General features: G+C 31.3%; 1 protein-coding gene across 1 annotated transcript; it reads left to right on the forward strand.

Annotated features, from left to right (window-relative positions):
- The first annotated feature begins 45 nt into the window (after positions 1-45).
- On the forward strand, positions 46-14846 carry LOC123004482 (FAM10 family protein At4g22670-like). Its single transcript, XM_044397793.1, has 3 exons — positions 46-118; positions 14483-14558; positions 14611-14846. The coding sequence occupies exons 1-3, from the start codon at positions 78-80 to the stop codon at positions 14794-14796; spliced, it is 303 nt and encodes a 100-aa protein (XP_044253728.1). The 5' UTR covers positions 46-77; the 3' UTR covers positions 14797-14846.
- The last annotated feature ends 5980 nt before the right edge of the window (positions 14847-20826 follow it).

Consider the following 20826-nt stretch of genomic DNA (forward strand, 5'->3'; position numbering starts at 1 on the left):
TAGCAGTGTTGGACGTGGCTGATGGTCTCCATTTTCTCGTCGAATGGGGATAGACGAATTTACCTGAAATAAGAAGAATGGGAGCCGAAGCACCTGTTACAAGTCACTCTCCATTATTGTGAGTGTTTATTATCGGTTTTTGAACCTGCTGGGATGCAGAATTCAACAGAAAGTGCAATTTTGAGGAAAAAAAAATTGAAAAATATGTGGTTACTCCTACCGTTCTTGAGGAAATAAAAGTATTGTTCTTGATTTATTTATGTAAAATGTCAATAAATTTGGGTCGGCGCCCACGTTTAACAGACATTTAATGATAATGGTGACCTCACTTAGAGCTATTGTTCTTAGAAACATTTTCCAAAACCACACCGTTATTTAAATTTCTAAATATTTTAGAACTGTCGTTGGTCGTTAGTAAATATATGAAATACAAGTTTTGAATATTAAATAATCTCAGTTTAATAAGAAAACAAAAGATTTTTTTTAACGAAAATGATAAAAAATGTTTGAAAAATGAAAAATTTTATACCTATGAAATTTTATTTCAAATATAATCAATAAAATCGCGTTATTATTATTATTATTATAAATACCTAGAGATATGCAACACAGAACACGTCTATTGTTGTACTACAGTTAGTTGATTACTTTAAAATATGATTTTTTCCAATAACAATAATATTTTCAGAAAATATACACATTTTTACTGGTCCATTTGTCGGAAAATTAACAATGCTATTTGAGTTTTATTTTTTGTATTTATATTTTTTATTATTGTTTAAATAAAGTTTTTTACGTGTTTTAAATATGTACTTGCATAATCTAAAAAGTATAAAAAAATCACTAATTTTTGTGCTTTAACATAATAATTTTTAGTAAGTACATATTTTTGGGTGCCTAATAAAATTATTTCCCTCGATCTGTAAAAAAAATTGTGTCATCGAAGCTCAAAATTTCGACCAAAGATGGCTCAACTTTCTTGCCGTGTGGTGTACAGTTACGAAGACATGAGATGTCGCAGCACTTCAATTTTAAAACACCAGCTTTACCTACCCAATGTTAGATGGCGCTAACCTCCAGAATATTTATAATGTTTCGCAAACACGAAATAAAACGGCTTATATTATTATGTTTTATTTTTATATGCAAACACTTAAAAATGCAAACGACAATATAGCATATATTTGCTTTGATTTAATCTTTGCCCGCCAGCAATTTCGTAAATAACAAATCCGGCCATTATTTGAAATTCAGAATAAACGAATCTACTAATCGTTCCCATTATCTACAATATTTTTCAACGTTGCTGATTCATTCCAAATTGTAATTTTTCTACGACATGCAAGATGGAAATAAAATCCATAAAAAAGAGCAAAAATAATAAAATTCACATTAATTTCGGGATGGATTTGGGGATTTTGATGTTATGTTAGGAGAAAAAAATAATAACATTATTGTGAGTCGTTGAAAGTTTCGCGTGTCTTTCGTCTGACATTCAATTGTGTTTTATTTATTACACAAGTTGGGAACGTTTCGAGTAGATGTAATTTAAAAATTGATGAAAGTTGAAAAAGTTTTCAAATTGAAATCATTTTAGGTTTTATGAAAATAGAACAATGGAAACTTATTACTTCACAATTTTAACTGGTCATGCTATGATTAATTATTTGCCGGCGTTGGTTTTTTGTGCAAAATAATTTGTCTGGGATTAAATATTTACGGTTCTCGGGGCGTTTAAATCGTTTAGGATATTGCAAGTTTGAAGAAGTTGATGGTACTTTCCGAGATAGACGCCAGTAAAACCCGATTAAAATGAATAATGCTATTATTATTCAAAAGTTGGAGCCGAAGAGGAAGAATGAGAAATTCAACAAAGCAATAGTTTAAACGTCACGCCTCTGCCATACTTTTTCATTACATTATCTATATATGCCGGCGGAGTAAATCAGCGTTATCAGGAGCTGCTGGTTTTCTCTTAAACGAGAAATAACCGCCAAGACGTGACACGCGCCCTAATGTAATTTTTACAACGTCGGCCCGTTATTCATGTTTCAATTCAGAGAGCCTATGAAAAAAGTGCACCCTTCAATTAGTCCGAAACTTGCTTATACACGAAAGCACTTTGCTGCAAATTTCATTCCTTTTCAGTAACGGTAAAACAGATCTAAATCCCCAGAGATCCTCGACATATTGAACACAGTAACAATTCTAATGTTACCGCGACCCCGCCACGAAAACTAATTTAAATTAAATCCTAGTGAATTACCACGAAATCGAGAGGGGGATTGTCGAGAAGCGGCGCGACGCACTGCAAAACCGTTTCAGGAGAGGTTTCAGGACGCGCGACGTGCCGCTTCAGAGATACAAGACAGGTTTTATGTGACAATTTAAATGAAATCCTCGTGAATTGCCATGGAAACCGCTTGCTATAAGCGCCTCTTTGGTGATATGTCGTGGTTGAGAGAGCTGAATTCAAAGATGATGTTTCTAAAAAGGATTTGCGATTATTATTTTTTTATACATTTCGTGTTTTAATTATTACACAAGTTATAACAAGCGTCCTTGCAATTATAATAAAGCTAAACGTCATTAAGGGGATTGGGTATTTTCTCACTAAATTCCTGACTTAATTGTAATTTTATTCTGATGAAGGAACGGCTTTTGGCTCAATGCTTGTTTTCGCCATCTTTCGTTGGTATTTGCAGGAAGTTAATGTGTTAATTTGTAATTTTATATCTCGTCGAGGTAAAATCTTAGTGGCAATTAGTGTGCTTTTAAAGCTTACTCTCGTTGAACACATTCTAACTATTGGGTGTACGTAGTGATTATTGCAGTGTTTATGATACAGATCGCGTTAATACTTCCGTGTTGCTTAATTAAAGTGCCATCGAGACTAGATATAGTTGCGCTAGTTGTGTTATTACTTTGATAATTCAACACAGCTTCTGGTCTTACTTGATCTTTGGGAACGATTGATTATTTATTAGACATTAATTTCATCCTTAATTAATGTTCGATTGTGAATCGTGTTTAGTAATTACACGCTTTTTTACGTAACTTTAAAAAGCAATAATATTTAGATTGCCTTTATTTGTTTGTAGAACAAATATTTCTCGCTGTTTGATATTCTAACTCTAATAATCGTCAAATACAACTCTAAAAAATTTCAAAAGAAACATTATTATGGAGGAAAAAAGTGTTTCTTTTATCTTATGACCAAATAAATTTGCGGTAGAAGTCGACACTGAAAAACAAAATTCGAGTTTTTGCTTGATTTACAAAAATTTGTACCGTCACCATTTGTTAAACAGCTTGTGTCATTTCTAATGCTCTTGAAAAAAGTACGTGAAAGAGTTATTTTGAGTTTGACTAATAATGACAGTACCGACAATTTTTTTGAATCAAGCAAAGGTTCAAGTTTTGTTTCACATATTTTTAAGAGAACTTTCTAATAGGTATTTTATATTATTTTTAAAAATATACTTTATTGTCATTTAAATAAAAATGTGGGCAAGAGTGACGTGAACATGAATTAATGGACAAAATTATTAGATTATATAGTGATAATCACACAAACTAGTTATTAACCATTGGCAAAAATATGGCAACAAATTTTTAAGGTGAACAATAAAATGATACTGATAATGCAGTATCATAGATTTTGACGGATTATCAAGAACTAATAAGTATACACAGGCTGTCCAACGAGTAATAATGAGCTACATTTCAAAGATAACGTAGCTCTTAAAATATTTGGTTCTAATAACATATACTACAGGGTGTTTCACGTAACTTTACGAGGCCTACGCCTGTTGATGCAATCAATAATACATATTCCGATACGAACTGGATTACAAATTTTGAAAAATTGAATAATCTTCTCTAGTTTGTTCACCCTTTAAAAAATTACAACATTTTTAGTTAGTTAGTGATTAAGATAGATAAACTAGAATCATAATCTTGCCGTCTCTTGATAAAACAAATGATAATTGTTTCTGAAAAACTGCAGTTTATGACTATTAATGAAACAGCGATTAGTTTGACAACTACTGTCATGGGTTTTCAAAAATTAAATAGTTAGAAGTGTATTTTTTGTATCTAGTGTTTTGTGACTTTTGTATAGTTGGGTGCTTACCTTAGGCGCAACCCTCGTAAAGTTGTGTGAAACGTCCTGTATACCTACCTACCTCTGTCTCAAATTATGGTATAGATATACTCGTACCATATCTACCTACCTACATTTAGCTAAATGTATAGGCAAATGTATAACATAATTCGGGACCGAGGTATAGTAATTTATTGTTTATAAACATAGTGACCAAACAGCACTTCAACTTTATCCAAAAAAAAAAGAAATAAATACTAACTTATTAGGTAAAAAAAAATATTTTTTTTATAAAAAGTCAAACCGTAGTAAATGCGTGTATCTACAAAATTAATAGCTGGATTTTAACTCTCTGCACCACCTAGAATTATTTTCAAGTATACAAGGTGACTGAAAAATAAGTTACAATACAAACTTATATTTTTTTAATAAAACGCCTTTTGTTTTTTTGATTTTAGTTCCGATGACTTTGCTTAGTTTTTAAAATATGTGTTTAGATTTTTTTGACAGAAACACATTTTTTTTTAATTTATTACTAAAATTGTTGTTTAATAATGATTAAGCAAGTTAAATAAATATTGCGACAATCTAAAAATAATAATAAATCCTCCTCCGGAACCCCGAGTAACTTCGATCACATTTGGGTGATCTGTACTTCCAAGGTTGAAAGCAAGTGCGAAAGCACGCATGCAATTGTAGTTGTTTAATAAAAACTAAAATTTAAAAAAATATATACAGAACTCGCGCTCCAGGTAAAAAATCAAGTAAGATAAGGTCCGAGGAACATGGAAAAAATGTTTAAAAAATTCTGACAAAAAAATATTTTTTAACATTTTTTTGTGTCTATTTAATGATACTGATAATCTAATATATGTTTTTTTATACTTATTTAATAAAGGTACAAAAATTTTGCTAATAAGAGACACAAATAACATTAAACTTGGAATTTTTTTTACAACAGCAATAATTTGAGTCAAAGTGCAAAATTTGAACTCTCATAACATCGAAATTTTTATACATAGAAATTTTTTACCATTTTTTCCATGTTCCTGGTATCTTACCTTACATGGCATTTTTCTCTGGGGCGCGAGTTCTGGCGCACTAACTTTATATAAAAGAGAATTTTAAGGCTTTTTTTTGTCGAAGGCAATCATATACCTATAAACTTTATTTTAAAATTACCAAGTTGCTGGAATTCTCTACCTTGTATGTGTAGATAAATTCATCAGTTTTACAAATGAAAATTTGTAATATTTCGGGTGATTCAAAAAGATCTTATCTAATACCGTCACTCAGGTGGTTTTTAAAACCATTAAGTCAAAATATCAAACAAACACTTTGCACTAGCTTTCCTTATGACGCGTAAGTTGCAACTTTGATACTATTTTTTTATTTATGGTATCAAACATTTCAACTTATTAAATGCAAGCACAATGAGAATTGTAGCATTTATTGCCCATTCTCCCGATTGCTAAACATTCATATTTTAAAAACATCTGAGGAAAAAAATAAGCGCACATGTGCGCTTTTATTAATGTTTTAATATAACCACATCAGTGGTAGTCCAACTTGATTCACCGTGTATATTAATTTTTTTGTGCGGTTTCTATTATTTACCTACGTTCAATTTAAATTTAAAAAATACAGTTTATTTGTTCTGTAGAAGACTAAAAGAATTTTAGTTTCAAACCAAATCAAAAATTTCTGCGCACATCTAAATCACGGCGTCCTAATTAAATAATCGTGTTAACACGACCTGAAAAAACCTCGTCCTCATGTGATATTAATTTAAAAACACGTTTCGCACATAAGGTGTCGTTGCCATCAAGTGCCTGTAATCATCGTCGTCGTTTAGCGTCGCTTTGTCGGAAAAGCCCAGCACTTGAGTTCAACACAGATTGTGCATTACCAGCTAAGTGATAACTTAATAATCCTCAGAACTCCTCAGTTTCAATGCTGTTGAAGAGTGGGGATATCAAAGAGGAGTGTTCATCATTAAACACGCCTACTTGTATCTTAGCAACGCCACGTTTTGTCACTTGACGGTGTGAATGCTCTACAGTTTAGCCTAACTACCGATACACTTCCCCTACTTTTAGGCGTATCGGCGTCTCTCTTAATTCCCACTTCTCTTTCGCTCGACTATTAAGTTAGGAGTAATTTCCTTAAATGGATGTATAGCTTTATGGCGGTTTTATTAAATTTTGTTTCGGGAATTTTTCGCACAAACAAGAATTGGTTTACTGGTTTTTTGTTTTATTAAAATTAATTTTTTAGCATAAAATTGATGTTAGTTTTAAATAAATAATTACATTTGTTGCTAAAAGTCGAGTTTAAAATGCATGTTTGGAAGTGAGGTGTAAAATGTGAATTGGCAGACCTGGCGCCTCCGCCATAATTATTATCTGTGTAAAAGCGATCGAGCTTAAAAAAGCTCGTAAATGGCGCAAACTGGACGTATCCAACCATGTATCAGGCTGGCCGGAAGCTAGTTAGTTATGTTGGTCACAGTTCGATCCTTCGGGAATCCAAACTACTGACAGTATTTTATATTATATGGCAGACCAATAGTTTACGGCAAATTTATATATCTATTTCGATGATCTATTATTGGATGCCACCCAGCGCGAGTTATCTTTATTGTGTCGCAATTTTCCCAGCAAAAACAACCAGAAAATATTATTAATTTCCCGGGGGCGGCTTGGTTTTCCCTCTGATCCATGCATCAAAAATTTAAAAACGTGTCGCCTGCCAACTCTAACAAAAATGCTTTTAGTATGAATTCAAGCATGCCATTAATAATAACAAACTGTCATCATTTGTAAGCTTTAATTAATATTATTTATGACGTTTTCTGGTTTTGTTTTTCGGATGTTACAAATGTCGGTGCTATTTTTAACCGAAAATGAAAATGAATTATCATATTTTCAGTGCACGCACGACTGTCAATTTTTCCCAACGGGGAATTGTAATTTATAAGTGCTTTTATTTTATGGTGGGTTAAGTGTGATGCACTTTAACATAAAAATGGGTTTCATGTATGCTGTTTGTTATTATTAGATGGAACGCGCTGAAAAATTGCCTGATATGTGATAAAACGGGTGTTGTGGTGGCCTTTAAAACGCTCACAAATCAACCGGCTTACGGCTACAAGCAGCAGAATTGGAACTTTACAGCAAACTTAATACAATAACAGATGACATAAATTCCATATTTGTTGCCACTCGGTGAAGCATTACACGAGCTTTGATCTCTGTTTATCGCTGTTACACCTTTCTTGCCCCACATGCATATAAATAATTCAAAAAAATATAATTAATAGAAATAGAAATTTGCCATAAGAGTGATCAAACAATTACTTCACACTAAAATAATTAAGCAAAGTTCCAATTTGATTTTTTTTGTATACGTTTTAATTACTTTATTGCTACAAAGAAATAAATAATTTGTAGACCTATTATCGTAATCAGATCTTAATTTGTATTCTCTCATATATTTCATCTTTTTACAATATTATTAAAAAGTTGACACAATAAATAGGATAAAATTATGGATTAAACCAAATTAATCGCACTAAGTGTGGTCATTAATCTTGTAAACCCGCATTTCATGTTTCATATTTTATACAAAATAAATCTTATTCACTCAGATAAACATTTTTTCTAATTGTCTGATGCGGGTTTGGTATTATTTAGGAAACATATTATAGATAATAACGGAGAATTAGAATTTTTAAATCCGACTGAAACACCTTTTTAATTATTTTAGTCGTGGTGTTGTAATAGTAGATTACATACCGAAGTGGGAGGAGGTGCTTCATTACTAAGGTGAAATTTGATTTGAATCATTTTCTATAAAAAACAGAAAACCAATAAAAATTTAAAAAAACTTAGAAAAACATGACAAACCACAGTTTAGTGGTCACTTTCTTATCAGTTTCCGGGGTTGTGAAGTGGCCAACCTGAACTGTCACATTAGATATCAACTGATGACCACTTTCTAACGTGAACTTGATATTTTATATCAATTGTTAAATGAAGTTGAAATGTCATACTTTCCAACTTTTCACATGCAAGGTAATTTGATTATTACTTTATAATTGTGATTAAAATTAAGTATTAAATTAAATTTCTACAAAAAATTTATAACTTTTATCTCTTTGACTTAAATTCTCCTTAAAGGTTCATTGTTAAGTTAGGGATTAATAAAAGGATAATTTAGCAAGTTGGTTAAAGTTTTATTGTATTATACAGCCTGTCCCAAGTTTCAGAACGTGTCCAAAAATAAATATTTCTAATTAATTTAAAAAAAATTTTGTTAGTCAAAGGATAGACGATTATTATAGACTTCAATTTAGTATTTTTATATTGTTCAAAATTTTTAGCGTAGGTATGTCAAATTTGGAAAAAAAAAGTTTTTTATTTATTGGAATCTTTTCTACATGATAAAATTCCGTGATTTTTTCTAATGGTAACTGTGAAAATTGGATAATCTAAAAGTTGATAGATTTTGAGTAATTAACATTTTAATATTGAAAATTCGTAATTTTGGTAATTTATGACCAAGTTTGGGATGATGTGTTGCTAATGCATTGACAATAGAACGGAGGCTCGGGTACGTCATAAATGTCATTGCGGATATTTTTCTTTTGAAATTTTGACCTGATCACCAATTACCATAAACCCAACCATAAATTACTGAAACTTTCAGATTATTAATATTAAAATGTTAATTACTCAAAACCTATCAACTTTTGCAATATTCTATTCTCACAATTTTATTAGGTACTAGAAAAAATTAAGGAATTTTTTCATGTAGAAATTATTCCAATAAATAAAAAACTTTTTTTTCCAAATTTGACATACCTACGCTAAAAATTTTGAACAATATAAAAATACTAAATTGAAGTCTATAATTTTTTTTCAAATTTGCTTTTTATATCCCACTGCCATACGCTAAAAGTTTTGAACAATATCAAAGCACTAACCTGAGGTCTGTAGAATCTATCGTTTGCACTAGCAAAAAAATTTTTTAATCAATTAGAAATATTTATTTTTGGGCCGACTCTAAAACTTCTGTATACATATACTATTGTATTTTTCATTTTCTCTTCTGTTATGGACTTTTTTTAAAAACTTATATTTTTTATATAGTCTATATAGTAGGTATCTTCAAGATTTATGGATTGAATTAGTGCCGTGGACTTCAAAATCATTTTTATGCCTAACTTGTTTTTTAATGTTCGAGTAATACATACATGATTTTTTTATTAATATTATTCCAAAAGTATTTTGAATATTCAAATTTATAAATCTTGTCACGAAAAATGCAGTAGTAAAATACAGGGTGATTCACGAAGAATAATAAGCCTCACCAAATTTTCGATGCAACCAACATTACAGTTGTCGCAAAATAACTTGCGAAGAGTAATGGTGGTTGCATCGAGAATTTGGTCTGGCTCATTATTCCTCGTGAATCACCTTGTATAAAAAGGGGTAAAAACAGTTATTGCTGAAATAAACAGAAGTTGAACCCAGGTGATATCACTTTGTGAAACTAAGACATAATTTTCAGTTCTCATTTTTCCAATATCAAAATAACATTACAGCTTCTAGTTATATGTAATAAATGTTATAAATCCCAACGGAGTCATAAGTCACCGAAGAGCCCGTATGTTAGATCATCCCCGGCCGGAATATTCCCTTAACAGCAACCCCTGCTTTTCGATAAACAACAACCTTATCTGAAATTATTTGATTCGGTCGTCAGATTTAACTGTAATCCAGTGCGTGTGCTACAAAATAGTCAAAAAAAGTGAATAATTAAACGAGTTCAAAGGCTGCCGACCAAATCGCAATGACAAGTCGTGTTTGGTTGATGCGGTTGTAATTTAAAATCATCGCGAACGAGGGATGGAGCTGACGCACGACCAGATGGGCCAAGGGCAGAGTCCCTATGGTCTGGAGGGACGGGAAATTAATGAGAATTCTTGTTATTGCCACCACGACAACAGCCACCGTTGTTATTTGGAGATTTGAGGTTTGATTTGGGGATTATCCACTGGCTCACAATAACCGATTTTGTTTTATTGAGGATTATCACTTGGTTTGGGCTTTTATCGCGTTCAGATCGGCTAATAAAAGATGTGTGTTGGCGTAATCGGGTCTTGGCGGACATGTATCATGCGTACAATTAAATTTGCAAACAATGTGGCCTGTGACTTTCAAATTAAGTTGGCAACATTTCAGAATTTACTAGACAGATGATGCTAGATGTGTCAAAGTTCATATCTTCTAATGGTCTCTATTTTACTCACATTTATTATAAAAAATAAACACTAATAAACTTAAAGAAATGTTTTTGAAACAAATAATTTCTAATTTGTATTAGTTTGTCTCGATTATTAATATAGAATTGCTCACAATTATGACAAAATTAATTTTAGATTGAAATCGTGACTACATTATTGCGTTGATTAAATAAGTAACCACGCAAGACTTTGGTTATTACTGATTGACTTCAATTCCTCATTACTTTTATTTTCCTAAGCCTTACATAGGGTGTTTTAACAAAAATAGAAAGGTTTTATATACAGTCTGTCCCCGAATAGGTGAAACGATTCTTGTAAAAGATAAAAAAAAATCTCGATTTAAATTTTTATTTTTTTGGGGTTTAGCCCTGCTTGGTTAAGAACTAATTTCTAACATAATTTTAGTTTTGAAAAAGCACGTATGTCTTCAATTGTCAAAAAATCTATTTTATTGTAGAGCAAAGTGTCTCTTGTGTGGAAAATTTGATAAAAAGTTGTTTAGAATCAACATCTAGGCCCGTATACCAAAATTTCTAAATTATCGGCTAATTTTGTTCTTTCATTGTTTATGTTTATTATTTTACAAATCAGAGAATTTATTTTTAAGTTTTTTTATTACGAATAAAATTAAAAAAATAAAAAAGTATAATAAGTCGATGATTTTGAAATCTGGTATATAGGGATCTAAATGTTGATCCTAAACAACATTTTTTCATAACTTTTTTTACTGTAACGGGTCTTTTTTAAAATTCGACGACGCAGTTGGTCGTGACAAGCTCGTTATGAACACACCATGAACACATAAACAAACCAACATAATCTTACAATTACAATTTAAGTAGTACGCACAAAGTTAACCATCTTCGTAATCTTAATGTTGGTGGGTTCGTTCACAATCAATTTTGCAAAGCCAACTTCGACGTCGAATTTTGAAAAAGACCCCATATTTTCTATATAAAAGGCACTTTACTTCACAGAAAAATAGTTTTTTTAATTTCCATGGCATAGTTGTTTTTAAAAACTAAAATTATATTAGAGATTAATTTTTAGCCAAGCAGGGTTGAACTCTAAAAAATGAACATTTAAATCGAGAATTTTTTTCTTTTACAAGACTCGTTTCGACTTTCCGGGGACACACTGTAGATGTTACGTACCTATAGTACAATTCACATTTAAAAAAATATTAACAATGTTTTGCTCGAAAATTAAAACATTAATTTGCAAGAATTGTTCAATAACAACCCATACATATACTGAGTTATTAAAGCGGCGACAGAGAATATACTGATGTCTTTATGTTTTATTGTTTTTCGAAGAACGTTAGTTTTTGGAAAAATTATTTACCTAGTTGATCAAGAGTTTGTTTAGATATGTTTTTAAATTTGCAAAAACTTTTAATTTTCTATAACAACAATTCTCTTGCTGTCAGCATTTCACTGTTGTCTAGTGTCCTCTATCGTTAAGCTTTTAAAACTTACCATTATTAGTATTATTACAGTTAAGTCAAAGATGTAGGTACAACATATCCAATTTCTTTGCACATACGAGTACATTAACAGAACAATGAAAAAAATACAATAATTGTTGTGGGTAAAGCATAAAAGGGAAATTTTTGTTCCACATTTGCATTGATGTTCATTTCCTATTTCAACTTATCACCCCTCGGAAATAAAACCTTGCTGTCACTTCTTACCCTTGACGTTTTGTCACGTCGATCACACATTGAAGCTATTTATATTGAAAAATTCAAAGCGTGGAATGAATTGGCACAATAATATTCATTATAAACCCATTCTGTAAAATAATAATTTAATCAAGTAATAAGGCCCGACAATGGCCATCCCACAATGAAGCCCATAACAACACATCACCACTATTAATTGACTATCATAGACACGACAACAAATAGTTTAATAGAGACATCATCAGATATTGCAGCGGTACGTCGACAAAGAGGTGTTGGGATGATTAACGTCGGAATGTGAATATATTAAATAATCCGGGGGGCAGGTGATGCCCCCCGTAGGGCCCACGGGGGGCACGCCAGAGCCGGACCGGCCGTTTTCTCAATCGGGGAAATTAATAAACGGCTAATAATGGACTCGATTGAATATAGGCGGGGACTGACAGATTCCAAGAATCAAAGTCGGGGATATTAATTATCAGGGCGCTAACAATGTGACGAGGGTAAACCGCCGACGTTCGATATTAACCTGGATATTAATAGCTGTATAGTGGAGATTTTTTCATTTTTTCGTATGTTATTTTAAAAATATGGACGGTGTAATTTATGTTTAACATCCAGGATGAACAGGTTTTTCACTGCTCACTATTTCGTTGGCGATTTAATTTGTTCTGACACTTATTTATTCTTGAATGAAGATATAATTTAGTGTAATAAATATTCCCGGACATATTTGTGTGATTTATTTTGTGCCATGATTATCGAATTAGTTCCAACGATACATTTCAATGCATTTTCATTACCAACCGCTTCATACAAACGGCTCTTTTTCTTAGAAGGAGTACAAAAATGACTTGGACTAATTACACGACTGTCCTACACCAAAGTCTTCCCTTTAGAGAGTGTACATATATTGTACTGGTTATTTTTGCGAATGCAAAAGTTTTAAAGTTTTTCGATTCGTTTTGAGCAATGACAATGAATATGAAGATAGCTTTTCTTAACTCTTTTTGGAGTGTTTCTATAGATACTTTTTAGTTTAGAAGAGAATTCAAAAGTAAGGGGTCTCTATTGGTCTAAGAAAAATCCAAATTTGAAACCTTTTTGTTTCTATCGGTGTTACATTTTCATAGGGTAAGAAATTAAATTTTACACTTTGATTCTATTTATTTCTGTTGGAAAAATAATTTTCCAAGTTTTTTTGCTACAGGCTATTAGAAGAGGAAACAAAAAAGCTGTATCCTAAATTGTAATTCTGTTTAATGTTATTTGTGGCTTTTATTGATAAAATTTTTGTACCTTTACTAAATATTTAAAAAAAAACATATAAAAAATCATCAGTATTTATTAATAGCCATCAAAAAATGTCAAATGTCAAAAAATTTTTACAGATTTTTTTACAGGTGTCCGGAAAGTCGCGCACCTCCTTGAAAGGGAGTAATTAAAGTACTGAAAAAATGTTTAAAAAATTCTATCTGTTAAAAAATGTTGCCATTTATTTTTTGACATTTGACATTTTTTATGGCTATTTAATGATACTGATGATTTTGTGTATGTTTTCTTATAATTATTTCGTAAAGGTACAAAAATTTTGTCAATAAAAGCCACAAATAACACTAAGCAGAGTTGCAATTTAGGATACAGCTTCCTTGTTTTCTCTTCTAATAGCCTGTAGCAAAAAAATTTATTTTTTTTCCAACAGAATTAAATAGAGTCAAAGTTAAAAATTTAAACTCTCATAACTTCGAAATTTTTATAGATAGATTTTTTTAAATATTTTTCTTGTTGTCTAGGGCATCGCCCGATAATATATACAGTGTTAGAGAGGTGCACGACTTTCCGGTCAGCCTGTATAACACCCGGTATAAGAAAAAAATAGATAGGACTGATACGATCCATACAAACAAATGGATTTCAAAATTGCAATTATCTCGAAATCTTTTTAGTAAAAATGAGATTGGGTTTCAAATTCGCATTCAGACACCAACAAAACTAGTGTATTCTTGAGTGAAAAGAAGTGAAAAAAAAAAAGGAAAATTATATAGCTGTGTTTTTACATGTTAGTCATTTTTAACTTAATTATAATATTTTTTTAGCAAATTACTATAAATATTATTTGAATACGTTGAATGTGAATCTTCAATTTTTGTAATTACATTTACGTAATGCAAGGACAATTTCCAAGTAACAAAATAACACCACACAATAAAAAGGAAGTGTTTATTTGATAATATTTCAAACATTTTATTTACATACACTCGGAACTAATCGCGCTTTAATTACACCAAATTTCACGCATATGACAGATTAAAGTATTTTTTGTAAAAAATTGCTCAAATTATCCTTGACTAATGTCTCTTTTTCTCATATAAATGCACAGCAGAAGCTCGAATAGTCAGTCAATCAACATGAAGTCAACTTTACTTATCTGCATTTTTGCCTTAGTGGCCACATCCTTGGTAATTTTTCTTATTAAATACTCATAGTTTAAAACTTAATAAATATAAATAGGTTAGTGCACAAGGTGGTCCTGGAAGTCAACAAGGCGGGTTCCCTCAACCCCCAGCTGGGATGCCGACTCAAGGATTCCCTGGAGCCCCAGGAGGTGCAGGAGGCTTTGGTGGTGGAGTGAGTGGAGGATTTGGTGCTAATGGGGGATTGGGGGCAAATGGAGGAGGTGTTCCCAAAAAACAGTAAATGCAATAAACACTCCATGTTACGGAATTAAAGTTAATAAATCCTTTAGCCTCAAATTTATTGAATGTTATTCAAAAAAAATTATTCTTTTGAATTACCTATGTGATGAAATGTTGTAATTTTATTATCAGCCTAATCTGCAATAGCATCCCAAATTCGATAATTGTGGGTGTAGATGAAGAAACTGTGGCGATAATAGCAGCGATTAGCAACGTATGTAACATATAAAGTCCGTTCGGGTTATTTATTTTCTAAACAATTTTCCTAATAATCAGTTACGACACAATGTTTCCTAGTAATTTATATCATGGTGTATAATAACATACTAACAACATCCTATACAAACGACCCATCTGTTTTTCCCCATATTTATCTCCAAGTGTTGGTTTAATCTCCAAACTAGAAAGAAGCGTCATCATACCCAATTATTGGTTTATTGTTTCACGGCACTTTACACAACATGGCCCACATAATAAAGTCATTACAACCTATTATAGAGATAATTAACTACACGAATCGATAGCAAATTCACTCAACTGTGTATTTAATTATAAAATGTTATTATCAATTTTAGATTTTCATCGCACGATTAAAGCCAAACCGTAAATGGAGTGACGCTCTGTGCGACTTCTTTTGTCCATATTTTGCAGTCACGTTAATTGCATTAACAAAAAATTATATACAGAGTCAGTCACAGGAGAGTTACTTCTGAAATAATTTAGGCAGCAACCCATTATACAATTCACATAGGCGTCTAGCCTCAACATTTTTAAAAATTATAAAATTGAATTCTTTGCATATCTTTTCATTTTGACATTTAAAAAGTAACAGCCAATTTTCGTTAATACAATGTATTATTACACAAATAACGAAAAAGTGGACATGCTCTAACATGAAATTAGAGTCCTTAAAACAGTAGTCAATTACTTGTCATTTTGACGACTTCACTCATTTTCATCCAGCTGACATTGATTATTAATTAGAATTAATTTAAATAAAATATTATATCCAGTTACATACGCTAAAGGTATTTTTGGTTGCAAACTAATTCATTTTCGAAGTAACTCTCCTGTGACTAACCCTGTATTATTATCATTCTGCTTTACCTTATATGGCAAGTGGAATATTTTTTAAAAATCAATATTGAACTAAATCGTTTTTTATAGTTGGTAAACAAAAGTTTCACGAAAATATAAGAATCAGTAATAACACTGATAACATTATTTGTGATAGTGTTTCGTGACAGATTTTTTGTCTTTTTTATTCACTAGTGAATAAAATCCGAATGTAAATTATTGGCAAACTTTTAATCACTCAATTATATTTTTTGCAACTGATATCAATTGCCTGAAATTAAATTTCTTGCAGCCAATCGCCACGATTCGGTTCTTTGAAAAGAGCTCCTCGTTTCCTTGAAATAGAGACGTATCTTATCCTTCTGACGGCTATTCTTCACGGTTATTGTGGAGGAATTTTTAATTTTCTCCTTTTGAATTCATGTTCTTAATAATGACATACATTTTAGTTCCAGTCACTTGTTCAATTAACAGTAAATACATAGCTTAATTCATGTAAGTTGATTTGAAATGATTATACCAGTTTTTTATTCGCTCGAATTCCTCAAATAGAATCGATGAATAGTTTTATAAAGGAAAATCTAATCTAAAGGTTACAATAGCTGCCCGCTGATCCTTTTCTAAATCAGACGAGCAGATTTGCGGCTGAAATTGAATGTAACTACATTCCTGCTAGTATTGTAAGATTTGAAACATGTTGTGGTTTTTGAAATAATAGAAGAATTCACCGCTAGTTTTCCATTTGTTTTTAACCGGATATAGGAATTAAAAATTGTTTCTAGCGGGCACTTGACTCAACAAAGTCAGTAATTCGTTTTCAACCACTTATTTTTTTCATAATTATAGTATTTTGTCATTTGAGGTATTTAAAAGTCGCTCAAGCCTTTGTTCTCGTTTAAAGCGTGGATCTATTTGTGGTAAAGCAGTTGCCGCAATATTATAGCTTCACTTCACAGCATGGAATATTTATAATGGCTTTATTAAGTTATTAACCTATGCCAACTGTGATGATCGTTGAAGTAAATTATATAGTAACGAAATTACCGGCTAAAGTTATAGCATGTCTAAATAACCACACAGTATATCGTTCGAAGGCTAGTGGACCGTGTGTTGCCTATTATAATTTAGTTAGAACAACACAGTTTAAATTGAACTGGGGGCGTAATCATTACTTTTAAAATTACATATTTACATACTTATATAATACGACGATAATATATGTTATTAAAATATTTATTAAAACACAACTGTTGCGTGAAATGAATATCGAACGCTTGTTCACAAACTGCCCATAATCAATTAATTTTCGTTAATTTTTGCTACAAAAGTGATAAATGATTAGGTCTTAAAGAAGCAACAGAGATATTTATAAAGTTAAGCCTAAATTTTTTTGTGCTGAATCTTTAAGGATGCTCGTGTTTTATACAGCACTTTAATTAGCTTTGCCATCAAGATAATTTAAATTATTTATAAATATAAAATCTACACTAAATAAAAATACCTAATTATAAACTAAAAGTTTTACAAAATAAGCCCATACAATTTTCTTAGCTTAAAAAAAGATATAATTTTGGTCTTACAAAACCTGAATTCAAACCGAAAACCGAATGTAAACTTGTTGCAATCTATATATTTAAAAAATCTCACAAATTGTACGATACAAATACTAGAGAAGCAATAAAGACAAGATAAAATCAGAAAAAAAAGAAACTTTTACACAGCAAACAACTTGTTAATATTTTGTAAAACGAAGCAAAAACAATATTCGTCAGAAAATAAAGAACGCACCATCAGACTTATGCATTATCACAAAACTGTTTGATGAAAATATGATGAAGTAAATGTGAATCGTAACTGGATAACTGACGTAGTAATCCAACATTTAAATTAATACTTAATTAAAACTATACTAACAAAAAAACTCAGTATTTTTTCATAAATACATATAGAGTGAAAAAAGAAAAATGCCATGTAAGGTAAGATACCAGAAACATGGAAAAAATGTTTAAAAAATCAATTTAGAAAAATTTCGCATTAGTTATGAGAGTTTGAATTTTTCACTTTGACTAATGATTTCTGTTGGAAAAATAATTTTCCAAGTTTTTTTGCTACATGCTATTAGAAGAGGAAACAAGGAAGCTGTATGCTAAATTGTAACAATTTGACAGTGGCCTTTACTAAAAAAAGAATTTTAGATAATATTGGTGTGCGCATTAGTAAAAATAATTAGGAAGAAGTATAGTTCTGTAACCTGTAACCACATCTGTGTGGTTAAAGGAGCAAAATACTGAATTTTTAGTGTGTCCTTAGACACGAACCTAACAGAAAACTTTTAGTTCGATCCATGTATCGCGATAACTTGGCGAAATTTGGGTTTAAAAATGAAATAAGAATCAAGAATAAGAACTTTTTTTTGATTATTAAGTAAAAATGAAGCATCTACGCACTAGACTATATTATAGTATTGTGCTATATGATAGTATAGTAAAGGGTGTTTATTTAAATTTGGCGTCATAGTTGGCGGTGCTATGAATGTGTTGTGAACGGACCACAATTTTTAATACGCTCGGCGTGCTGCTAAATGTCAGGATGGTTCGTTCACAATCGTACTTTCATGGATAGCTTTGACGTCAAATTAAAAAAAACACCCGTTATATGGTATAGTATAACTCATTAAGTCAAAGTTATATCATGCAAATATTCACGTTTTGCCAGTTGAAATTCTGCGGTGCTACAAAAAATCTATATATGGTTATAATCATACGTAAGTATTTTAGTAAATATTTTTCTACAAGTGGGCTACAGATTCAGAGCGATTATTTTACACTCTTTTCGATTTTAGTTCGAATTCATTTTTTTAGTTATTATAAACTTTAACATTGAATAAAAGTTGTTTTTTGGATAAGTGAAATAAATGTCAAAAATTGAAAGTTATTACATGTAGGTAGAGTCTCTTTTAGTCATAACAATTGCAAATTATGCTAAATTGTCTGCAGCATTTGCAGCCGGTCTAATTTGGCTGTGCCCCAAATTACACGGCGTTCTTCCATAATGGAATTAATTGAATTTTCGTGTCAGATAAATAAATCTTGCGAGTGTACGTTTACCGAAGTGTCGTCCATAAATCGTGGCGTAATAGTAGGGCGCACCGAAAGATAGAGATACCACTTTTCAAACGTATAATTATATTCAAATTACCAACGTTCAAAAAGAGAAAAAACGACGAAACTGGCGCGTTCAAAGCCAAAAGGAGAAAGAAACACGTATTACTAAATAAATCATAAAAGGTGAGAAGAAGAACGTTTCAATCGAGCCTCATTCCAAATTAAATTATATTTTACTCTCTCGGACCAGCGTGCTCTCTCACACGGACGCCTCGCCACTTTTATTTTTAATTTTCAACCAGACCAACTTTTCAAATTAAAATGTCTGCTTGGTAACAATTGAGGTGCACATTCCGACACATTTCCAATTAACACCTGGTTGAAACTTCGGTCCCTATCTGCATGGAGCGGGATGAGATGCAAGGCGCGACGGAGGACTAATTACTCGATCATTTTTCTTCGAGATAATCACGCTCATCAGCGCCGTATTAATTAAGCAACAAAAAATTACTTTGCTGAAAATTCGGAAAGCTTTATCGAATTCACCTTATAACCGATTCTTGGGAGTTTTTTACAATTCTGATAAAAATTGGGGGCAATATTTTTCATAAACAATTTCGAAAGAACTTAATTCAATAACATTGTTGATGAATTTTTAAAGTAAACAAAAAACTAAAAAAAGTTTTTGATAAATACATATGGTTCAAAGAGGCACATGACATTGAAATTAAATTTAGCAACATTAAATAATGAAGAGACACAACTTGAAGAGACTTGACATTTTCAGATCTTTTGTCTCTATGTTTCAATTTTAAGATCACAGGTCATTTTAATTAAAAATTTAATTAAATGCATGATATTATTTAAATATAACAGACTATGACAATCTTAATAATCTTTTTTAAATGTATGTATAAAATAAAATAGAGTTTGATTAGAAATGTGCTATTTTTTGAGGTTGTTCTTACCCAAAAAATATTAAGAAATTAAAAATAGTTTTATGTTATGTTTTTAAAGTATAGCACAATTTGACTTTATGTTGTTTTCCTGTTTTTTTTTGACGTTCCCCTTCATCTTAGTTAGACAAGTTTTTCAGCCTTAATGAAGTCATTATCTGTAACATTTTTTCTATTTATTATTATTATCGTTATTAGCCTGTCCATCCATCAGCTCGGGCTGTAAAGAGCCTTGTACGTATTCAAATAAGGTCCTTTATGCCTTGTAATTAATTTCCCTTTCAGAGCCATAAAATCTTGATAAAAAATATTTTCTCGGCAGAAATTAAATTCGTATCTAAATAATATCAGGGCCGTCACTACAACACAGGAAAACAATTGTGTTGCCATAACACCGCAAACTAAAGAGGCCAGACATGTAATTAGGTGATTAAAGCGCCATTGTTACCTCGGGCTGACAGCTCAATCAAGCGGCTTTTTGTTAGCTACGAAATTAAAAAAAGAACAAAACTATACCGTGATTATTATTTTAAGAATGAACCCCGCATTAAAAAACAATTTTTATCTGGGCCGTTCCACGATTTAAAGGAAGTGGACTTCTCCAGACACAATCACAAAGTCACGGCAAGCCCTTTATTTTTTAATCTGGGTCTATAGACAATCACCTATTCAAATTAGGGAAGACGAATTTCTAATGATGTAATAAAGGGATCTGTAATTTTGAAGAAATAAAGAGACGAGCTTCGATTAGATCCGGAGTGGGTTCTTATCGTGATACGAAAAGTCTGGCCGAATTACCATCAGGTATATAATAACACATCAATCAAGATTTAATTATAGGTAGTTTGGAAACGGGCCGTATCTTCACTATAATCTTTGGACAGGTAAATCAGC

The sequence above is a fragment of the Tribolium madens genome, unplaced genomic scaffold (assembly GCF_015345945.1).
Source record: "Tribolium madens isolate multiple individuals breed KSU strain unplaced genomic scaffold, Tmad_KSU_1.1 Scaffold_1;HRSCAF=32;Tcas5.2_LG8, whole genome shotgun sequence".
Taxonomy (NCBI): Eukaryota; Metazoa; Arthropoda; class Insecta; order Coleoptera; family Tenebrionidae; genus Tribolium; species Tribolium madens.

Coding starts and splice junctions, on each gene's coding strand:
- LOC123004482 (XM_044397793.1), top strand. CDS start 78: ATGGGAGCCGAAGCACCTGTTACAAGTCACTCTCCATTATT. Junction 119..14,482: donor ACAAGTCACTCTCCATTATT/GTGAGTGTTTAT, acceptor AATGCACAGCAG/AAGCTCGAATAGTCAGTCAA. Junction 14,559..14,610: donor CCTTAGTGGCCACATCCTTG/GTAATTTTTCTT, acceptor AAATATAAATAG/GTTAGTGCACAAGGTGGTCC.